The sequence below is a fragment of the Colossoma macropomum genome, unplaced genomic scaffold, assembly GCF_904425465.1.
Source record: "Colossoma macropomum unplaced genomic scaffold, Colossoma_macropomum, whole genome shotgun sequence".
NCBI classification, from domain to species: domain Eukaryota; kingdom Metazoa; phylum Chordata; class Actinopteri; order Characiformes; family Serrasalmidae; genus Colossoma; species Colossoma macropomum.
In genome coordinates, this window is record NW_023494785.1 from 6,740,666 (window position 1) to 6,762,654 (window position 21,989).

The following is a 21,989-nucleotide window of genomic DNA, read 5'->3' on the forward strand; positions in this document are numbered from 1 at the left end:
AACCTCCTTTTACTACCTCTCTCTGGTTCTACAGCTTTCTTTCTTCTGTTCCTCTTTCATTACTCTCAGTCTTCCTCAATCACTCTCTCTATTTCTCTGTCTACTCCCCAAACACACTCTGTTGTCCAACCACACTCACATTTTCTGTTCCCTCTAAATCTCTTTGTACATCCTTCTTTTTTCTGTCCATCCACCAGCTACAGTTAGACCACTCACTATTGTTTTCCTCTCTCTCCACCTGTCCTTGTGCCCTGTGCAGAGCAGCGCCCTACTTCTTACTAACCCCCCTCTCTCTCGGAGAAAACAGGCCATTCTGGCGGAGTTGAAAGTGAAGCGTAAAACACAGCACTGACTCTGCTCCACTTTAAAACACTCAGAGAAACCCAACAGCAGTAAAGTAGGATTATTTCTGTTGTCTCTGCCTTTCGGACTGAATGCTATGTTGAGTGTTTGCCTTTGCTGGAGGGAGACAGAAGGGTTAAAATAACTGCTGTAGAGAGTGGAGCACATTAGGGTCAATTAAAAACGAGCTCTGTTCTCACCTCAGAACACAAACACCCTCCAACTCTAATCTGATTGTGCCTATTTGGTCTGATGCCTAACTGGAGATGCTATTACCGCATGGCACATGGTGCTGTTTCTGTGTGTGATGGAGAAAGATTAGCTGGGAAGTGTTACTACAGTAATTCTCAATGCTGTATTATAGTTTCTGTGGACCTTTTTGTGCACTGGCCTTGAGCCGAATGACGATATTGGCATGAATCACTGATAAACTGCATCCATCACCACTGACAATCAAAGACGATTTAAATGCCTGAAAACGTGCCCAGAGGAAAGAAATGTTCTAAATGAGATCTCCTCTTGATCTCAGGTACTTCTCCTAGACACAGTTAAGTCCAAGACAGATCTACCTCAGATCAAGATGAGGTCTCATTCAGAATATTTCTTTCCTCTGGGGCGGCCTTTCACACACAGAATGCCTTGGAATGAGTACATGGTCAGTATTTGCGGATCAGTTTTGGAAAACAATACTATAGCCAATCATCAATGGCCATGAGGCAAAACAATGGCTGCCAGTGATGGCTAATCAAGTGTTATCTTATTATTATCATTATTATTACTGTATTTTTTAATTATATTATCTTTTCATTTACTAAAAAGAGAAAAAGGAAGCCATTAGATGAAACACCTGGAGATTTACATAACTGCTGATCTACGACTGGTTTTTGCCTTCCTAAGCAAATCAATGTGATGATATATGCAGCAGGGAGCTGATCCTACATCAGTAAAGGCTTAAAGGAACACTCCAGCATTTTTCAACCCTACCTCTGTCTGATCGATTACTACAGACAATAATTTCCCTGTACTTATAAAGGAACAGAAAACACTGTAGGGATGTTTGTAATGGAAGTCAATGGACAGGTGCTGAAGCTGATGCGACCAGCCACTGGACTCTACTGTAACTGTGCTTAATAGGTTATAGTTCAGGGAAACATGCTGAAATTACTGTCTGTATCGACTGTATACTAAAGATGTCGCATCCATAAAGGCCCTGGGCTCTGAAGGAGGACAGATGAAGCGAGAAGAGAGAGAGAGAGAGAGAGAGAGAGAGAGAGAGAAAACTCACCTGGTCCAGAGTTAGGGATGGAGGGGGTAGGCACGGCGATGGGAATGCCAATACTGCTGCCTCCGCTGTTCTCACGACTACCACTACCACCACTACTACCACTGCAGAGAGAGATAGAGAGAGAGACACAAAGAGAGAGGGAGAGAGAGAAAAAGAGAAACAAAGAGAGAGGGAGAGAGAGAGAGCAAGAGAGAGCAAGAGAGAGAGAGAGAGAGAGATCAAGAGAGAGAGAGAGGATAAAAAATGGATGGAGGTACAAAGAAAGATAAAACAGAAAGAGAAAACGAGAGAGAAATAAAAAAGACCAAAAAGAAAGAAAATAAAAAAAAAGAAAGACAAAGTGGAAGAAAGAGATAAAGGCAAAAACAGGGGAGAGAAAGAAAGAGAGAGAGAGAGAGAGAGAAAGAGAGAGAGAGAGAGAGAGGGAGAGAGAGACACTGTTACAGTGTTATATAAGACAGTGACCCATATTCACGCAGTCAGTGAGACGTTACTGTAATTCATATTCATACAGATCCACTCCGACACTCTCAGTACAGTTACACTCTATAGTGTCTCACTGACATCCACACAGTCCCCACTACTACAGCACAAACAGCTCAGACACAACCTCAATCCTCAACATCCACACCATCACGGCTGTGTGTTCATCTATCATCTAACCCTGCGGCTCTGCCGCTACAGAGGGGTCCCAGCAGGGGGTCCACACTCATCTGCAGAAACATACATTACACATAGAGGAAAAGCGACTGTGTGTGTTTGTGTAAGCACCCTTTAAAGTGGCTCTTCAAGGGTTCTTCAGCAGAGACAATGTTTATACAAAGAAGCATGACAACTCAGAGGAACATTTGAATGCATAAACGGTTCTTTGCATGGTTAAATGGATCTTTTCTATGATGGAAAAACTTACGTAGTACCTACACAGCTGGATGCCTTCCTCTAGTGAGATTTCACTCTATTTACCCCACGTTATATATATATGGCATTACACGTGCAGTGTACGCAAAATTCTGGATTACATATCTTATGTAATTTTGGATCACAGACTACATATTATGTTGTTTTCAGTAAGTGAAAGAATTAACAACCTCTGCAGCAAACGATTTAAAAAAATAATTTTCTGGAAACATTAATGTACAATTACTTCGTAAATTATTAACTTAAAAACAGAAAAATATTAACTGCGGCATTTCTAAAGATCTCCTACGATTTCTTAAACAGCACAACGTCTGAAATATATACTACAGATACTATCGTGTCAGAGCTTCCCAGAATTCGTAGCAGTTTAGTCGGGTTTCTTACTCCTTAAGATTCCAGGATATTTACATGTTAAGTCTTATTATTCAGTAATTACATGGACTACAGTGGAGACCGAGTTATTCTTAAAGTCAGCGTGAATGGAAAACTCACGTTCCTGCTGTACCTTGACGTCTTTCCAAGTGAAACTCGTGAGAGTGGTGGGAGGAAGAGCTGAAATATTGTATTATTAGTTAATATTATTTGTCCTCGCCCGCTGGTGCACCGTGACAATCAAAACTCAGACGTTTTAGACGTGGGGCAAACGTCATTTCATTTAGATGAAAGATTACAGGCAAAACAAGATACTCACACTTTAAAACTAAATCACTAAAGGGGCCATTTAAAAAGCTCATCAAATCTGCAGGCCAGAAAAAAAAAGTTTTATTTCATTTTTAATTAATGTTGTGCTGTGACCCGAACTGGCCGCTGTTTATTCAGAATTCACAAGAACTTCGTCAGTAAAATATAAGCACTTGTAGTAAACCTTGAAATATTACATGAATAATTGAAATGTTCAAGTCTTTTAAACCTACCTATCTGCTTGAATTAGACACCTGACGTCCTTTCTTTGCTGCAAGTTCATTAAGACTTGGGCTCAATTTCTAAACTGCTGAGCTGACGTTACGCTTTTATATTGGCTGGACTACAGTTAGTGTGTTTGGTGATATGACTGGTGTGGAATTGCATAGAACTGTGTAGAACTGAGGTGTAACCGCTGTCCCACAGGTTTCCTGGGGTAGGAAAGTCCGAGCGCACATTACCTTGCAGTGCATGTTGGGGACTGTAGTGCAGCACATTGTGAAACAAGCTAATATTAATAGAAAATTAAAACACTTTTGCGGGCCGGAGAGGATTGTGTCGTGGCCCTGATCTGGCCCTCGGGCCTTGTGTTTGACACATGGGCTTTAAATGATATGATGAATTGTGCCTAATATGTTCAGGAACAACTAACAAGGTAATAAAGATCCAGAATTCTGGTTACTGGTCAGCTTAGTAGTCTCTGTAAAGACTAGCACAAGACCATAATTCATTTTAAATACTCGCAAATGAATAAATCTTCTCTAATTACCCTCTTCGAAGTGTGTGCGCTGTATTGGTGCCATCTTTGACGATACTAATAAAGCGGTACAACCAACATCCACTGATTTTACAAGTGATACATCAGTCGAGCAGGCAGAACACTCAGATCAGATCTGTTCTGAGATCCTGACTGCAGCTCTGAGTATCAAACTCCTCATCTACTCCTACACAGATTCAATTACTGATCAGACCACGCAGTTAAATTAAAGGGAAAAAAGGACCCACATTGGCAGTGACTGATGGTGCTGCTGTCAGTCTGACAGATTACTGAATCAGGTTTAGACGGAGCAGCCGAACGGCCGGCCGCAGGAGCTGAATAAGCACTACAGGCTTATTCTGATCTCTAATCATACGCGCAGGAATATGCTTTTATACTCAGTACGCATTATACATCATGGAGCCATTTATAGACTGCTTACCAAGCTGCCTGTGATGTGGAAGATAAATATACGTTAAACATAAATAGAAGGCTAACAATATTGCGGAAGAGGTCACACTGTGATATTTTAGGTTTCTGGGATAAATATTGAGATATTTAATTACCCAGATAAACTATTCGCAAATAGAGCTAATCATCAATCTCCGGTAAGGTTGCGTTTAGAGGCAGTGCTTCAAAATTCTGGTAAGGAGTGCATCATATGGACAAAATACCATATTGCAATTATATACTTCAATATCATTACCAATATGCTAAAAACTGCGTGTTAATAAAGCATTAGCACGATAAATTATTAACACCAGACATTTTTCTACATACTATTATCTTATTTTCTTAGTTTGAGCCATTTGAACCATCAAAATAAATATAACTCTTAGGGGGTTTGAGTGTTTTGTATTTTGTTGTCTATATTCCACTATTGTGAAATATTACAGTGTAATTTATATCAGATTTGTATCACATTTTATAATCAGACCAAAATGTCTGAACCAAATCTAACTGAATGTGAGATTTTATGATCATAATCCTTCATAACAACCTTTACAACAAATAAAATGCGGTGCTATCTATAACAACTTTGAGAAAGTGTGTGTTTGAATGAGACAACTGAGGAGAACACCTGTGCAGGTGTGTGTGTGTGTATATTACCTGTGTGTTCGGGGTCTCTGGTTCAGGGAGGCGGTGCGTCCTGGGCTGTGTTGACTACCCAGTCGAGCAGGGCTGGTCATGTAATCGGTGGGCACCGTGGGGGGCTTTACTGGCTCAAGAGTTTTATAGGGAGTGTTACGCCTGTGTGAGACAGTGACAGACAGAAAATAAAGAAATAAATAAACAAATAAACAAAAGTTAATAAGTAACATCACACAGACTATAGATAAGACAATAAAGCTGTTATCTATTCTGTTGGCTTTAACTAAAATGTGTTTGAGGTTACAGATCAGTAAGTGCCTTACGCTGTGATGACTTAACAGTGTAACTAAATGTGACTTTGTGGCTGCACACTAGACGCACCCGACTGTTCTCACAGTATGCTTATTTTCAGGTTTGGTACAATTTTCGGTTCTGAAGTCAAGATTAGATTTGATTTTCGATATTTTATGCGTAAAGTCTTAATTCTACAAAGCTTTCATTTTATACAGACTGGTTTGGCTCTGATAAATAAAAGTATAAATAAAAGTTCTTAAACAGAATTTTCCACACCTGCCATGTCTATGAAAATAACCCCCAAAATCACAACCCTTATGATTTAGGAACAACAAAAAAAGTGCTCAGTCAGCGCCACCTCTGCCAACTTTACTCTGATAGGATGCAGCCAGATGCTTAGTTTTGATCAGTGGTGGATCAAAATGAAAAAGATGATGGATATAAATGATGACGCTCAGAAAAGAGCGAGGACGGCATCAGTATCACAGTTTGACGGCTTTGTAGTGAACAACAGGTGTACAAAGGTGTACAATATTGAATTTTTCCTCAGGAACAGATTTAAAAGATTTTACATTTGGCATTTTCACTCAGACCTAAATGAGAATGTAATAAAAAGAGGGAGCGAGCATCATGTTCCAAATGTTAAAGTACTCTTCACAGAGATTAACCTTTAAGCTCATATCTGACACAATTTCAGAATAACAAAATTCAGAAATTGTACATGTTTCTGTGATAAGGTTCTAAATAATTAAGTAGGATCAGTTGCGAGCAGCTTTCTGTAATGTGTGAATAAAGGTGTCTCATATACACTACTGCACAAGTCTGTCTAAACCAAGTAGTGTGATTTGTACCACAAACTGTTAGATAAGTGATAAAATATTTGGCTCAGGAATGGAAGTGTCGCTCATTTCTCCTTATTAAAAAAGTGTCCTTATTTTTTTAGGTTATAGTTTTTTCTAATTAAATGATTCTGCAGCATTTCTGGGACAACATGTTATTAGCGGCTGTCGGTAAAGCTGAATTGATAATATAAATAGCACAGAGCTTCAGCAGACGTGAGACTGTGCCTTCATAATGACTGCATCACTTAAAAACGGAGACATACATGATGCTTCATAACGCTGGTTCAACATCATGATGTCTGTCAGCTATAGACGACGGATGACGGCATCTCCTATCAGCCCAACCCTACTAATGATCCCAGGTATGTGCATATGGTGGATAAAACACGCATTTAAGCAAAGTCCTTGTAGGACAGTCTGTTGCCCACGTCTCTGGGCAGTTATTTCCACTCATGCAAGACCAAGCTCCAATCTTTTTGAAAGGGGAGAGACACACAATTTCCAGACTAGAATCCACATTTATGTGTCAAAATCACTGATAAATAACACACAAAAAAGCATCTGACAAGCGATTTAGAAATCACTGAAGAAAATACTCTTTTTGCATTTTATCATTTTTGTTTAGATTAGTATTTATTCTGCCTAACTTAAGGTTACAGTTTATTATTTTATTCAGACATGGGCTCTGTGCCCTTGTATCATTCTGTTGGTGATTAGAAATGCAACCTACATTTATTTTGTTTAAAAATAGCCACTGAGACATTAAATCCATATTACTGGCCAAATTAGGTACATAAAACGAATATGCAGTGGAACAAAGTCAGTGTCAATTAATACACGTATCGCCAGGGTAATATATCACTGTTAAGGCTACTCTTTTAATTGATCAGATATTAAAATCCTTAATTATAGCAAATGTGCCATGGGTACGCAAACCCAGCGGGTGCATTTAGCATCTCCTGCTGTGGTTGCAGCGCATGTGCATATCTCCACAATGAGGGACGACTTTTCCTGCATTCAGTCTTGCCAGCAAGCCGGTTGGCTCTTTTTATTGAAGGGTGGGATTTTCCCAGTAAACAGACACCAAGCTGAGCGTTACGAGCTTTCCCATTCATTTCTGAACCGGTAAACTGTCTCCTCCTCAGTTATAATGTCTCTAATTTAGGTGTTATTAATAATCTGAGACTTTTCTAATCTATTTGAACAGGTCAAGAAACTGCTGTCAAGAAATAACTGAGTATTTTGATATTCTGACCCACAACCACTGCTTACCCCAGAGTGCCACGTCCTGCCATGGGTGGGCTGGGTGGCTTCTGTGTTGGTGGATTGGTCCTCGATAGTGTTCCTCCTCTGACTGGTTGATTGTTCCCGTGTTGCTGATGAAACAACGGTAAAGCAGAAGGTGTAAGCGATCAATCAGAGGCTTGACCACAAATTACAGACAAGAACAGGAACAGGACAATGAAGCTCACTGTGGCTTATGAAGGGCTTCCCAGACCTCTTTCAGTCATGTTAATGTCCCCTTTAGGTATATATGTTGCATTAATTGACAGTTTGGAGAAAAATCTAATTTACAGAGTTTACCCTCTTGACCCAAATGCTGTCATTCAGCCAAGACATGTTTGGCGTCTGAAATGTGCTTCTTTAGTTTTGCAGTAAAGCTACGAGGCTAATGTAGCTTACAAGTAATGGAGGCTTATACCCCATTGAATAACGACATTCAAACTGCTTCATTAAATCATCACAAATCTGTTCTTTTTTGAAGATAACAGTTTCATTCAGTGTCAGAAACCATACGCAAGTCTATATGAGATCACTTAACAGCACAACACAGTTTGAGGCAAATGTATGATGATTTAGACAGGCAGCTTGATGTCACTAAGCCTAAAGAAGCAAACTTCAGACAACAACCACATCTGCTACTACACTGACTAGATTTGGGGTAGAGGGAAGCTGCAAATATGACTTTTCACTGTATTATTGCTCGAAGGTCCACCAAGGACACGATGCTGCATCCTCTAAAGAGAACACACATCTGTACATTTTAATGCAGAATTACTGCTGATTTGCTGAATTTCAATTTTTTTTTTGGGGGGGGGTGCAGCCAGTTAATAAAATGCAGCAAATTAATAAAAAATATGCACTAAAATGGGCAGAAAATGCCACATTTAATTGTGCTCTCTGTACTTTTGCATACAACTCTTGAGCCTCAAAGACAACGGAATAAATGTTTATTCAGTGAATCAGATCAAGAGTACTGATTCTGAATCAGGGCATCTCTTCCCGGTGCAGCTGGGTTCATTAGGACAGAACGGACAGACGAAAGTGATTCAAAACCGGCACTGTCATTCAGCAGTGTTTGATAAATATGGGCCACTGTTCACAGGCCAGCCTCGGCTGTATGAAAGGAATCATTTAGTCTGGGAAACCCACACAGCCCACAGAGGGTCATTTAACTATGTGTGGGGAGCTATTTTGTGTTAAGACACAGAGCTACACTTTATATGAAGCTTTAGGGGTGGGCGATACGGCTTAAAATAACCACTGGAGCTTCCCAGTTTTTGACAGCATTTATCAGGCTGTTCATAACAAGGACAGGAGTGTGAGACAGAACAATATGGATGGAGTATCAGGATCCCTACTGCTACTGCAAGTATCAGTAGGACTGTCCTGACCGACAGGGTTAAACTTGGCCAATATTGTGTTAGATTTGGAGTTGATATGATTCAAATTACGATTATGAACAATGCTACAGGATATGGCTTAATATGATGCAAGTCTATCACATTGCAATAGTTTGGTTATATCGCCCAGCCCTATATTGTGGGCAAAGTGACAACAGTTCAGTTAAACTGACCATTGGGCTGAAGCTGGAGCTACAGAGGAAACACGTTCAGGGCAGCGTGGGAGTGGACAACTGATAAACTACAGCAGGACGGGTCATGTGACAAACTGTACTTACCTTGGCTTTTAGCCACTAATGTAGGCATACAAGAAAAAAGAGAAAAAGAGGTAGAGAGAGGTAGAAAAAGAGAGAGAGAGAGAGAGTCCAGTCAAAAATTGCAGTCTTATAGCAAGACCCACTGATACTGTTTCAACCCAAAGCTCAATATTCTGTACAGAAAGAGAGGTCAGTTCCAGTGCTGGATAGCAGGGGCACTGTAGTGGCCGGCGAGCTTAACTGTACTTCATTATCATTATCGTCATAAGAGTTTCTGCAGTGAATACTTTAAAGGCTGCAACTGAAGAACAGATACACAAAAGACCTACACACATATAACTAGCCTGTAAAAACACTTCAAATGCGACGTCTCAGTGTAAGAGTGGGCGATATGGCAAAAATATAATACTTAAATAGTTAAATAAATGAATAAATACACATAAAAATACGTTTTAAATGCAGCACTACAGTAAATCCAGTTAAAAAGGATGAACTATACCCTCTTTTTAATGCATCATGCAGACGTTCAGTATTCGTTTATGTAGTGACGATATACATAATATACTCACAAAAGCATATTGTGACATAATTTAACACGATAACAATAAAACTCAATCATATTGCACACCTCACTATAAAGAATGAAGGGCAACTGTCAATGCCACAACAAATCTGCATCTTTGTAAGGAGCTTTTTAAGGAATTCAATATATATTTTACTCGATTTTTCTTATTTTAATTTTGCACTTTGCACAATAGTTGTGGAATGTTTTCTTTTCTTAAATCAGGGGTTAGTCAGATTTCTGTTCACACAGCACAAACCTTGTTGCACATCCAGTCAGAGACGCACTGTTTTAACCATAATTTAATGCATCTCATTTAGCCATCGCAATAAACAACAACTTCACAGAACATCACATTTCAGGTCTATATTTTGCAGCCCTAGTTTATGATTAATGTTGATATTCAAGCATGTATAATGGAGAGTTAATGAAAGGACACTCAGTTAATCACAGGAAAGAAAAAAGCAAGAGATAATCAACACATCATTAATAAACAAATCCATTTTCCCTAACAAAATTAATCTTTTACACATTTGGTGTCCGGCACAAGCCACATAGAGAAATGATGAATGTACAGCAAAAGGTTTTTCAAACGGCACCACAAACCCACACTACATAAGGTCACAGCGTTCTGGCATCTGTCAAGAACGGATCTAGTCACTGATTTCAATTATGGACTCAAACAGCAGCGCAAAGCAATGTGCGAAAATGATGACTGATGCAAAAGAGTTATCTTTTAACAGAACGCCAAAAACTTGAGATTCAAATGTTAATCTTCGCCTACAAACACGTCTACAAAACAACAATGTGCATCAATCTGCCTCTTTCAACTTGATGTCGTCGCTTCTTCTCCTAAGGGCCATTCGGTTACCTCATTAGCTCAAAAGTGCTAACAATGCCTTGGAGGGGTGAGGGATTGAGTCAATGTGTCAACATCAGCAATGGATATTTCACAAACTGAAATGAGGCCAACAATAAGTCTATGTGTTGATTTATTTCAATGGCGTAAGTTTCTCCCAATTATCTGAAGTTACCAAGTTCCCGGGTAGAGATTTTGAAAACTGACACCTGGAATGAACCATGTGCATCTCTCCTTGGGCGCATTCCATCAATTCTTCCATATTTCTGGATACTTAAACAGTGAAGGTGTAAACAAAGTCAGAGTGGTTTGATGTGGTTTTGAACAACGTAGAAAAACTTACAAAGCAAGAATTCACTGGTGGTGGTGGAAACCAGACAACAGCACTGTTTAATGTCTCTAAAGGCTCCAATATAAAAAAGATTACAAATACACTGTCTCACATAATTTTAAAATACATTCATGGTGAAGGGATATATCCAGGGTGTTGTTAGGCTATATATATATATGCAACATGATTTTAGTCGGCAGTGAACCTCCAACAGTTCAGAGCGTTCGTCGTTGCTTCCACAACGCTGGATGATCTCCGAAATCACACTGAAAGAGCTGTGAGTGCAGCGACACCCGACATGCTCAATCGAGTATGGGATGAATTTGACTATGGCGTTGATGTCTGTACAGCTGGAGGAGATTCATATTCAGCACTTGTAAAATTACATAATAAACTTCTGCTCATTTAAACCATTTACAGTTTACTGCACTGTTCTGTAATGATTTACAAGAAAATCATTTTGAATTTGGATGAATTTAATAAATAAATAAATAAATAAATACATAAATATATAAATAAAAAAAAACAAAAAAACACTTTTCTAATTTAGCACTATTTTACCATCATCAACATTACTTATATAAACTCAGAAGACGTGGAGGTTCACTGGTGGTTTTGGACAGTAAATAAAATGGCTATATCTGTGCTGTAGACATTGTGACCCCTGGTTCCCATCTTCACCACTGTAAAGAAATCTTTAAGATTTAGAAATTTAGAGTTAAGAAATTTGTCTAATCTGAACAGCGTCACATCAAATCACTCTGAAGAACTGCAGAAAGTTTGACAAATCGGTGGAATTTCCTCTTAATTCCCCTGGTCCTCAGCAGAACTACACATTTGCACATACAGAAAGTGAAACGTGGTTTTGGTTTGTCTGTCTGTCCACAAAGGACAATGTTATTCCCGGAATATGAGAATGATCATGTTTCCTTGCAGGTTTACAACAGCAACCAGTCAGTGGAGACAAGACGTCAGAGCTTTTACAACGAAGACAACATTTTAAACACTGTAAATGTTGATAGGATGGACAAAGTGTAACATATGATATACACATTTACACACAATATAGTGCTTTGGGTCTAAGTGTCACCTTAGAGCCTCAGGCAAAGAACAAGAGAACCGCTGTCAAGCTGCAGTCCTGCTGTACAAACACAGTTCTGCAAGCAGCAGAAGACTCCAGGGTAAAAACTGCCGCTTCCTGACACTCAATCTCTGTGAGTCCGCTGAAATGCCACTGGCTGTTGTGATGCTAACCTGTGGTTCAGGGCTTAGATTCTTTCTTCATGCCAACCTCTTCTCCTCCGATGACTAATCTTTCGTTTCAGGAATGCTCAGAAGGAATTCTAAGGTAAGCTGAAACATTGCTACAGGGACTAACCAAAACAAATAACAGCCTGCTCGTTCAAGGACAGCTTGTGTAGAGACTGTTCACTGCTGTCAAGCACAGAGTCAAGTGCTACATCAATAATACATGCTCCACTGTGAGCAATGAAGACACTGTAACAGAGGAAAACATCACACCGTTACTCATTTAAAAACATGTAAACTCTGCCACACGGCTCCACAGCGGTCCAAATATACTTATAACTGAATTATTCAATTAACAGACCTCATATTAATTTATATTTATCTTTATATTAATCAAAAAAGGAGTAGGGACTGCAGCATCCACCAACGCGGCTGCACTTTAAGCATGTATGCTGCCCAAAGCTGACTTGTTGAGATCTGCACTGAAGAAAAAGTGCAGGTCAACGTGACAAACAGTGCAAACCACACTAACGTTAGCCCGTTTAGCTGAGCGGCAGGGAGTCAGGGATGTTTCACAGTCACATCTCTAATAAAATTCAGCAGACTCTCAATCACCTCCCGCTGTCCAGTCCATTGAATCTGAAGCAGTTCACTGGTTTTCAAGGAAGCGGGTCTTTTGGGGCTGGCCTTAGCCTAACAAGGACACCAGTGCTTCTCTTTCTTCTCGAGAAGCCACCTGACTTGATCAGCTGCATAATACAACACCAGGTATGGGCACGAAACCAGCCAATACTGAAGCATCAACAAATGAAATAATTTCCAGCAGCGTCTGATAGTCAGAGGCACGAGTGTATGGACGCACATACGAAACAAATGACTTGAGAAATTTAAAAAGCTGAAATTGACTACATACTCAAATTTCCTGTTCCACCTTAAATGGTGCAGCAGTTACATTTAAAGGTGCCGGAATACATAAATAGAAAGAAATATGTTAAAGAAATATATACACATATGCGCGCACACACACACACACACACACACACATAAATATATATATATACATTGATATATCAATATTATAATATACATTTTTGGCCATACTGTCCACTAAAAGCCTCGCAGCTCCAGACACCAACTACTCTCAGCTAACAGACCACATCTAGAGTAAGGCAGAAACTTTTGCTTAACTTTTCCTTAAAATAGTCTTTTCGCTATTTCTCTGTTTTATTGTGGTTCAACTAGTCAAAGAGAAATGAAACTCATGGCTCTTCAACTCAAGTCTAACAAGGATCAGGAATTACAGCCCCCACCAAGGCTGTTGTGCAACGTTACTTAAGACAGAGGAGGAAGCTGAGCTCCATACACCTGGAAACAGAGGGGCTTAGGCAGGGCATTTGTCTCTGTGAGTCTAGAGGTTGTCTGTCCAAGAGACTCAAGATAAGCCGAAGCACTGATTCCCTGGCTCAGGTGCTTTTGGAGCAAAAATAGAACAAAAATGTTGGCTGGCTGGGCGTCTTTCAGAACCAGTTTGGAAAGCTCAGCACTATGGGAAACCTCCCTGTCACAGTTATGACAAATGAAGCACGAAACTGCAGTATAACCAGATTATAAATTTCTAAAATACTAGGCTGCAGTCTAGCGCTGCACGATGAATCATAATTTTATCATTTATCACAATATGAATTTCTATGATGAACACATCATTATGGGCTGCAACGACAGAACATATCAAATTACATTTCACATGCATTATGAGAGCTATCTAATTAGATTGGCGGGAATGTAGCATTAGGAGTCGGGGTCTAATATTAGAGCAGTGGTCTGTTCTCCTGAGCCAGACTCAGCTCCAGTCTCCCATATGCAGAGCGAGTGACTTAGCCACTCTGCTATAAAGCCAATTAAAAAGAAAAACAGATGTGTATTGCTCAAAAATACTCTACTCCTAAGCAGTAATGGTTACTGTGACACCAAACTTGCATCAAAAACTGAGGTTTTTAAGGAATTTAAAAAATGTATTAATCAATTAAATTATTAATTACTTTGTCAATATAGACCTGCAAAACTATATATAAATATATGTATATATATATATATATATATATATATATATATATATATATATATATATATATATATTTGCGAATGCAGACCACGCCTTGGTAAGTTAGATAATGATAGGAGGGGAACTCTGAGGAAAATTTGGGCTGGAATTCAGTACGGCCTCTGTGGATCGCGAGAGGGCCGACCCCCCTACCAAGATTAAGTGCAGGCGTGGACAAAGTGGAGGAGAAGGGGAGGAGGAGGGGTGCGAAATTTCGTCACGAGTGGGAGGAGTGAAGGAGTGGTATTTATAGGAAGCTGAAATTGGGAAGAAGGAGTTAAGGCGTGGTCTTTCCTCAAACTTCAGTTATGCCATAACTCCATTATATATACATATATATATATATATATATATATATATATATATATATATATATATATATATATATATATACACACACACACACATATTAGTGTTCGTGGGTCTATGTTTGTTTTATAGGCCATAATCTGTAGTTGTTACATGTCCAATAAAAACCATACAATTGTAATCATACCTTGTAGCTTCTTATATCACCACAATATCCAAGATTACCAAACACTGCATTTTATGTCCACATCGTGCAGCTCAACTGCGAATTCTAAAGATTCAGGAAATTGTGGGTATAAATCTAGCCAAGACTTGATTACTGTTTAACTGTAACACAGAAAACAGTTCAACAATACACAGCCACTTTTCCTCCACCGTCATATCAAAACCTTTTTTTTTCCATTTCTTTTTCTTTAAGTATCGTCTGAAAGCACTAGTTGTCCTTTTTTTGTTGTATGAATATTCCACAACCATTGACCACTGGACAAATAGAAGGTTTAGGTACATTAAGGTGCATTAAAAGTTAAGAAAGTTTCTTCCTTATTCTATAAAGTTACCGTAGAGTTTGAGAGATCTGCTTTTTTAAAAAGACAGAAAAACAAAAGATTCATATTTCTCAGCCTCAGCATCCAACAGCACGAGAGTGAAGGCTGAAATGTGATTTCTGTAATGTAAGTAAAGGAAGTGAAAGAAAATGTAATTAGCAGATTCACCAAAGAAATCCTCTGAAAAACAACTGACGACTCTTCTGGCTTTCAGAAGCCACTGAGCAGATTAAGAATCAGCTGACTGAGGAAGTAAATCTCATCTTTCGCAATAATACAGCGAACAGTGAGTGGGTGAGTCTGGCTGAAGATGCTCTAATCCCTCAGGCCAATGAGTCAGACTTTCAGTAGCAGTGGAGCGACTGCAGGCGAGGTAGAGGCTGAAACCCATTACAGAAGGAAAGAGAAGGTCAAGTGAAGTCTTCTGCCTGAGGAAAGAAGCATCTACACGACCATTTTCCCGTCACTACAGCGCCTTTCAGACACACACTATGCGTCCAAAACTTTGTAGACACCTGTTCATCATCTACTGAAATCGAGAGCATTAACAGGGAGTATGTCCCCCTTTTGCTGCAGTAAGAGCCTCTACTCTTCTGAGTAGTTCCACTTCTCCACAGCCCAATGCTGGGGGGGTTTCATAGCCCTCCAGATGATGCTTGGCATTAAGCACAGTGACCTCAGGCTTGTGTGAGGCTGTTCTATTAGTCAACGCTTCTCCATGGAGATTATGAAGCTGTGCACACTCGAACACCTGTGTCAGCAATGGGTGCACCTTAAATTAGCGAATTCATCAACGCTAATGTTACATAACACTTGGGCTGGCTTTAAACAGTGAAATTTTCATGTAACTTTAGTTGCCTGAAACCTAAAGTGCAAACTAAACTGAAACTAAAATGCACTTAAGTTGCACAATGTAAAGCATGCTGCAACTCACATGATACTCAGCCACAACAGTCGCAAGCATCTCAAGTGACTTTATAGTCAGAACTATATGGTAGGAGCTGTAAATCTGGTTAACAACTGGAGTAACTGAATGTGTTGCATGCAACTTTGATTGCTTTTGAAAAATTAATTGTTTTTAACGGTCAAGTTGCACAGAAATGATGCTGCAGGCAACTCAAAACAAACAACTAGTTGTGTGTAAAGTGCACCGAGTAAAGCTAGCCCATAGGCCTCTGTATACTTCTTGCAGGGAGTAATCGTCAAGTTTCTGTGTGCACTATGACATAATTGTGGAGAAAACAAACAACTGCAGACACCATGCAGAGGTTTTACTTGCTGTGTTGTGCAGCTGTGTGAACTCCGCGGACAAATACACTACGGGACCAAGCCTGTGACTGGGCACTGGTCAAAATATGGATACCTGTGCTCTCAGTCAAACAAGCTGTGGAGAGTAAGCTCGAGAAGGTGGCTCAAGCAAGCTTCGTTCCACTTAAAGTATACAGATTACTAAAAGCTGCCCCTCCAACTTTCTTCTGAAAATGAATTAAATACAAAATCACAGGTGAGACACCTCACACATGCAGAAGGACTCAACTAACAGCTTTGTTTTAATCACTGCACGCTTTACTTGTAGTAGATTACTGCTAATCATCACCCAGAAGTGGACAAACTACAGCAGAAAGCTAAGATACTTAAATAATTACCCTCATAAACTCATATCTCTGAAATGGCAACTATCCAGGAGAAGGATGCTTTTCAGCGTTTTTGCATAATTAAATCATTATGTTGTAAACAAAGTCTTTCAGAGTGGTTTGGTGTGAAATGCTCCATTCCAGAGAAACGTAGAGTCAGAATTGTTCGCAGTGGTGGTGATAGGAACCAGACGTCTGAGTTTAACGCCTCTAAAAGCTACTTCACAGAAAGACATTACGCAAAGTGGTTATGAATATGCTGCCTGATGTTTTACGATAGTTTTCGAGAAGGTTTTTGCCCAAAAACATATATTTAAAACATCAAAAGCAAAATAGTTCCCAAAGAAAACTTATTTACCACTACTTTACCGTCATCACCATTCCATATCAAAACTCAGAACACACGTTTAGATTCACTGTTCATTTTGGATGTTGAATAAAATGGCTATATTTGCGATACAGACATCATGACACCTGGTTCCTGAATGACTTTGTTTAGATGTCAGTGACCGAACTATGCAGAAATACTGAAGAGCCAAAGGAATTCCCTTTTAATTGTAGTGTATGTTAAAGGAATACTCTAGTGTTTTGTAACCTAATCTCAGTCTGCTGCAGCTGTATTGCGCAGTCGACTACCACAAACAATTTCTCTGTATTTAAAAAAAGAACCAAAAAAAAAAATCCATTGCCTCACTACATTCATAACAGAAGTAAACAGGAAGACGCTTCTCGTTAGTGGGTTTTAGTTATTTTAAAGCACAGGGAAACACATCAAAGCTAACCAACAGCCCGCTACAGATACAGCAAATAGACGTTAGGTTGAAAAACACTGGAGCCTCTAATGTAATGAGATTTTATTCAGACTAATTCTGAACTATTTCTGTTGATCCACTTAACATGAACAAGGATTCACATCCTTTAAAGAACGCCTAGTCATTTCAAATGGAATAGGAAACAATACGAAGCTACTAGGTTTTTGTATGACACTGACGAAACATCGTATATAATATTCTATACGATGTGTATAAAAAGCACATGGATGACTGAGACTACTGCTTAGCTCTTGGCTGTGACTGGTGGATCAGGACTGGGTGATTGACAGAGATCTCTCATCACACGAACGTCATCTCAGCTGTAATCCTTCATTCACACCAGCGATACTCAAAATCCAGACATCCAGATTAAAACACCAACAGCCAGATTACAGAGAGAGAGAGGAAACATTCGCGACTAACTAAGAAAAACTAAGTCTAATCTCTTGGTAGTGACACAAATTGCATCAGCGCTGTTTTATTGCTGAAATTTTCAAGACTGAAGCACCAAAATAGATTTACCTTCATTGTGTGTCCCTTTTTATTAGTCATTAAATATTTAATAGGCCTGTTTAATTTGAACGGATAATAAATTTGGGTTTATTTAACAACGTTAAATATTTTATCCACAACTGTTATTTTTAATGAATAATACATCAATTTAGGGGTGAGCGATATAGCATACATATCCTTATAGACATTTTTAGAATACACAATACATACGATACTCTGACACGCAGACACAAAGCACTAAGTGGTGCTACATCAAAAAAACTGGCATCAAAAATTCAACAAAGAGTTTTCAACATCTTAGATTTTGATTTTTAAAGAAATTAGTACATCATGAAATCTCAAACTTCTCAAGGTGCTCTGATATGGGCATTCCGAGCCAATGCTGATATCTAATATTTTTCATGTATATATATATATGCCGATGCTGATATATAAACATTTATAAAAATGTACAAATTGAGACTACATCCACCTGGAAAAGCACTGCAGAGAAATATATCCATCTGTAGCTCTAAAAATGCAGTAAGATTAATAAAACACAGATATTTTAATGCAGTAATCCAGCGTTGGCTAAACGTTCGCTAATTCCAGAGTAAAATTAATCATCAAGTATCAGTCGAAATTTCAATCAAGATATTTTTTCTAAGCCTGCTGATACTGATACGATTGCAATATCAGCGTACATCCCTACAAACATTGCTATGATTTGATTCAGCTTGATTATTTTGATATGATTCTGAATTATGTTCTAAAATGCGCCAAATACACAAATGAGATGGCTCATTTTTCGGCCAACACAAACTTTGTTGGACTATTTTCAAGCATAAATCAAACTTGTGTGCTGTTTTTTATGGTCTGTATCACATATGATTATCATTAGTCTCCAAAATGGTCATTTTTACAGAAGAAACATTCTTAACTCTGAATGGAAGATCATGAAAATAGGATTTTTAACAAATTGATCCATTCAGTATTAAAACAGTATTAAAGGGCAGTGTTCCTCTACTACACTGTATTGTTTCTACAAGCCCAGTTCTGAGCACCTCAAACCCTCTGGCAGCATCACCACACAAACATGAAAAGAAAATGCTAGAATACCTCAGTAAATCCCTTTAACACTGGCAGATTGCTTGGTCTGCATAAATGACCACTTCGCAGTTTTTGTTCGGCATCAGCTTCAGAGAGAACTACTCGAACATGAGATGATAATGGACCATCTCGGAGCTACGAGGCCACACGGTTTCTGAAGATGAAATAATCACAGGCCTTGTGATTTGTGCATTGCTAAATTGAGGCTGACGTGATGGCTTTTATGTGGCCTTTCCAGTGGCCATCACTGCTCTAAGGACACCAGCTGAGGCCTAATCCAATCGGCGTGATGGCACCAGTGGATGGGATGATGGATGGGAAGCAGGAAACTGCAGCTCTGGAGAGATGTCAAAACCAGATCGGCAGCGCGAGCAAGGCTTCCTCACCTCTGGACTACGAGGAGGAAGTTTAGCTGCTGTCGTGTCGCTGTCTGACTCAAGAAAACGAACTTTAAAGGAAGAATTATGTGGATAAAGCTAATTCTGCAGGAAGCTAAAAGCAACTGTCACTGTCAGTTTACTAACTGGTGTCTATTATTTTTCATTCACTGTTAGCAACACTAGCATTCATGAAAGAACTATTTCTTTAAAGGAATATTCTACCGTTTTTTCAGCTTAATCTCTGTCTGCTGCATTTGTATCATACAGTCAATTATCACGGACAATAATTTGGACGTGTTTTGTCCTGTAAAAGTGCAGCAAATCCACTGGATTGAAGTCAGAAGTCGCTCACACTGGACGTCAGTGGCCGGCCGCTGAAGCTGAAGCAGCTTCCTATTGACTTCTCTTGTGTGTTTCTAGTGAATGGGTTTGCTGTACTTTTCTAAGAACAGGGAAATTACTGTTTATGGCAATTGATCACATGCAGACACATATGCAGCAGACAGAGGTTAGGTTAAAATACCGATTTCCATAAATGTTTCCATCAATAAATGAGCGTGTCAATAACCACTAATTGACACCATAAAAACGATGAAATCATGCTAATTGATAGCCTGTTGTTTTCCTCCACTTAAAGCGACATCATCATGATGCTTGGCTGAGCTTCTCTTTTAATTTCTACACAGAACGAATAGACGCAAAGAATGAACCACAAAGCCAGTGGGTGTCCTAATCTGTGGATTGGTTAAAAAAAAATAAATAAAAACACTGTAAAATTGTCCTGACCTCAGCTCAGCTTCACTGAGGAACAACGGACAATCAAGAAGCATTCTCAGTACAAAGTGCTTTGTAAAAGGCTCATAAATTAATTGGCTCATTTTTTTTCAGACCTGTGAGTAGAGCTTTAAAAATAGCTCACACATGCACTCCCAAAACTCCCCTGAGTCACTCTCTGAAAGAGTCAAGAGTGACGAAGCATCACAAACATCTCTCCCTCACACTCAAACACCTACTACCTATACATAACAATATATAAGGTATAAGAAGTATCTACATGTAACCATAAGGTCTTATATGTACTGTATATATGTCAGCACCTATATGTAATAGTATATTACACAGATGTGTAATATATAAGGGATATATTATTATTATATATATACCTATAGGATACAATAATATATTACATATATGTGTAAGTGCCTATATAGAATAATATGCCTCATATGTATTATATTTACAAGTTTTCATATATATAAAAGATATAATAGGAATATGTGTGTAATGAGAATATATGTAACAATAATTTTCTAGGCCTAACCCTAATCTTAACCTCAGTAACCAACAAGAAGTGCTTTTGCCCTATCAGTTTAAAACAAATGAAGCATGGATGACCATTTCGTTTATATGTTTTCAGGACACTTTTGTCCTCGAAACGTATGAAAAACAATGAAACGTCCATGCGGCAGAAAAGGGCGGTGTACCTTGACTCCATGGCCCACGTCATCCAGTACGGTGTAGTCAATGGGTTTCCTGATGTACCTCACTGGCCTCTCCATGTTGGCCGGTGCGATGATCTTATGGGTCCTTGATGTGTTTTTATTTGTGGTCAGAATACCAATCTCTCGCCTGGCCACTTTCTCCTTGTGAATATCCACCGTCTGTTGAAAAAAAAAAAGAGAGGGAGATAAACCATGATGCTGCAGCAAGAAGCACAACAGTTAGGGCCATCAGGAGGCCCTAAAATCCAATTATAAGCTTGTGTTATAGCTGCTATAACCATTAAGTTGAATTAAAATACTGCTGGCCTCACTGCCACGCTCTTAAACCCCTTTCCATAGCTGGTACACACACTAACAAAATCAATTACTGCATATTACATGACTTAACAGCATGCTGGGGCTCCAGAGAGAGACAGACCTGCACACAGACACAGAGGTTGCTCTGTGGCACAATATGATGCAACTCAAACAGAGGAAAGGATGTACCTTAACAGAATCATGAACAACTTTTAATGTTTTTGGTTCTTACCAATGATCCTTCTTATCTTTAGCAAACTGTAGCCAATGGAACAGCATCTATGATGCCAGGTGGACCAACTCATCAGGAGGAACCACCACAGTCACCACACCGCCACCGGACATGGTGCAGATATGGGATTTACCCTTATATGCTACCATGAAGCTAAAGAAAGTAGAGCTACTTTGTATGTTACAGTTTTAAAGTGAATCATTACAGTGAATCAACTCGAATCTTGGACTGGATTATCCAGTTAGCAATCTGCTGAGCTGCTTGTTCAAACAAAATCAAGTTGGGTTTGAGATGTTTCTGTGCCTTTGACTTCATACACACAAAGTTTGTGACTGCAAACATCCAAGTATTCCTGAAACAGAGCATTTCTTTCTTCTCCGTGCTGCATGGGACGTGAGCTTTCTGCCTTTTAAGGAATAAAAG

The 21,989-nt window shown here is 39.2% G+C and overlaps 1 protein-coding gene across 8 annotated transcripts in view; it reads right to left on the reverse strand.

Moving 5' to 3' along the window:
- Positions 1-21,989, reverse strand: part of abi1a (abl-interactor 1a) — a 106,575-nt gene that overhangs the window by 23,756 nt on the left and 60,830 nt on the right. For 5 of the 8 annotated variants that reach the window (XM_036581979.1, XM_036581953.1, XM_036581996.1 and 2 more), the window contains exons 4-8: positions 21,020-21,196; positions 9,174-9,188; positions 7,484-7,587; positions 5,094-5,234; positions 1,628-1,728 (exon numbers count right to left, since the gene is read on the reverse strand). In XM_036581979.1, coding sequence (XP_036437872.1) covers positions 1,628-1,728; positions 5,094-5,234; positions 7,484-7,587; positions 9,174-9,188; positions 21,020-21,196 — 538 coding nt within the window. The remainder of the gene's footprint in view (positions 1-1,627; positions 1,729-5,093; positions 5,235-7,483; positions 7,588-9,173; positions 9,189-21,019; positions 21,197-21,989) is intronic. The other 3 variants (XM_036581987.1, XM_036581971.1, XM_036581944.1) reach the window with 1 other exon arrangement.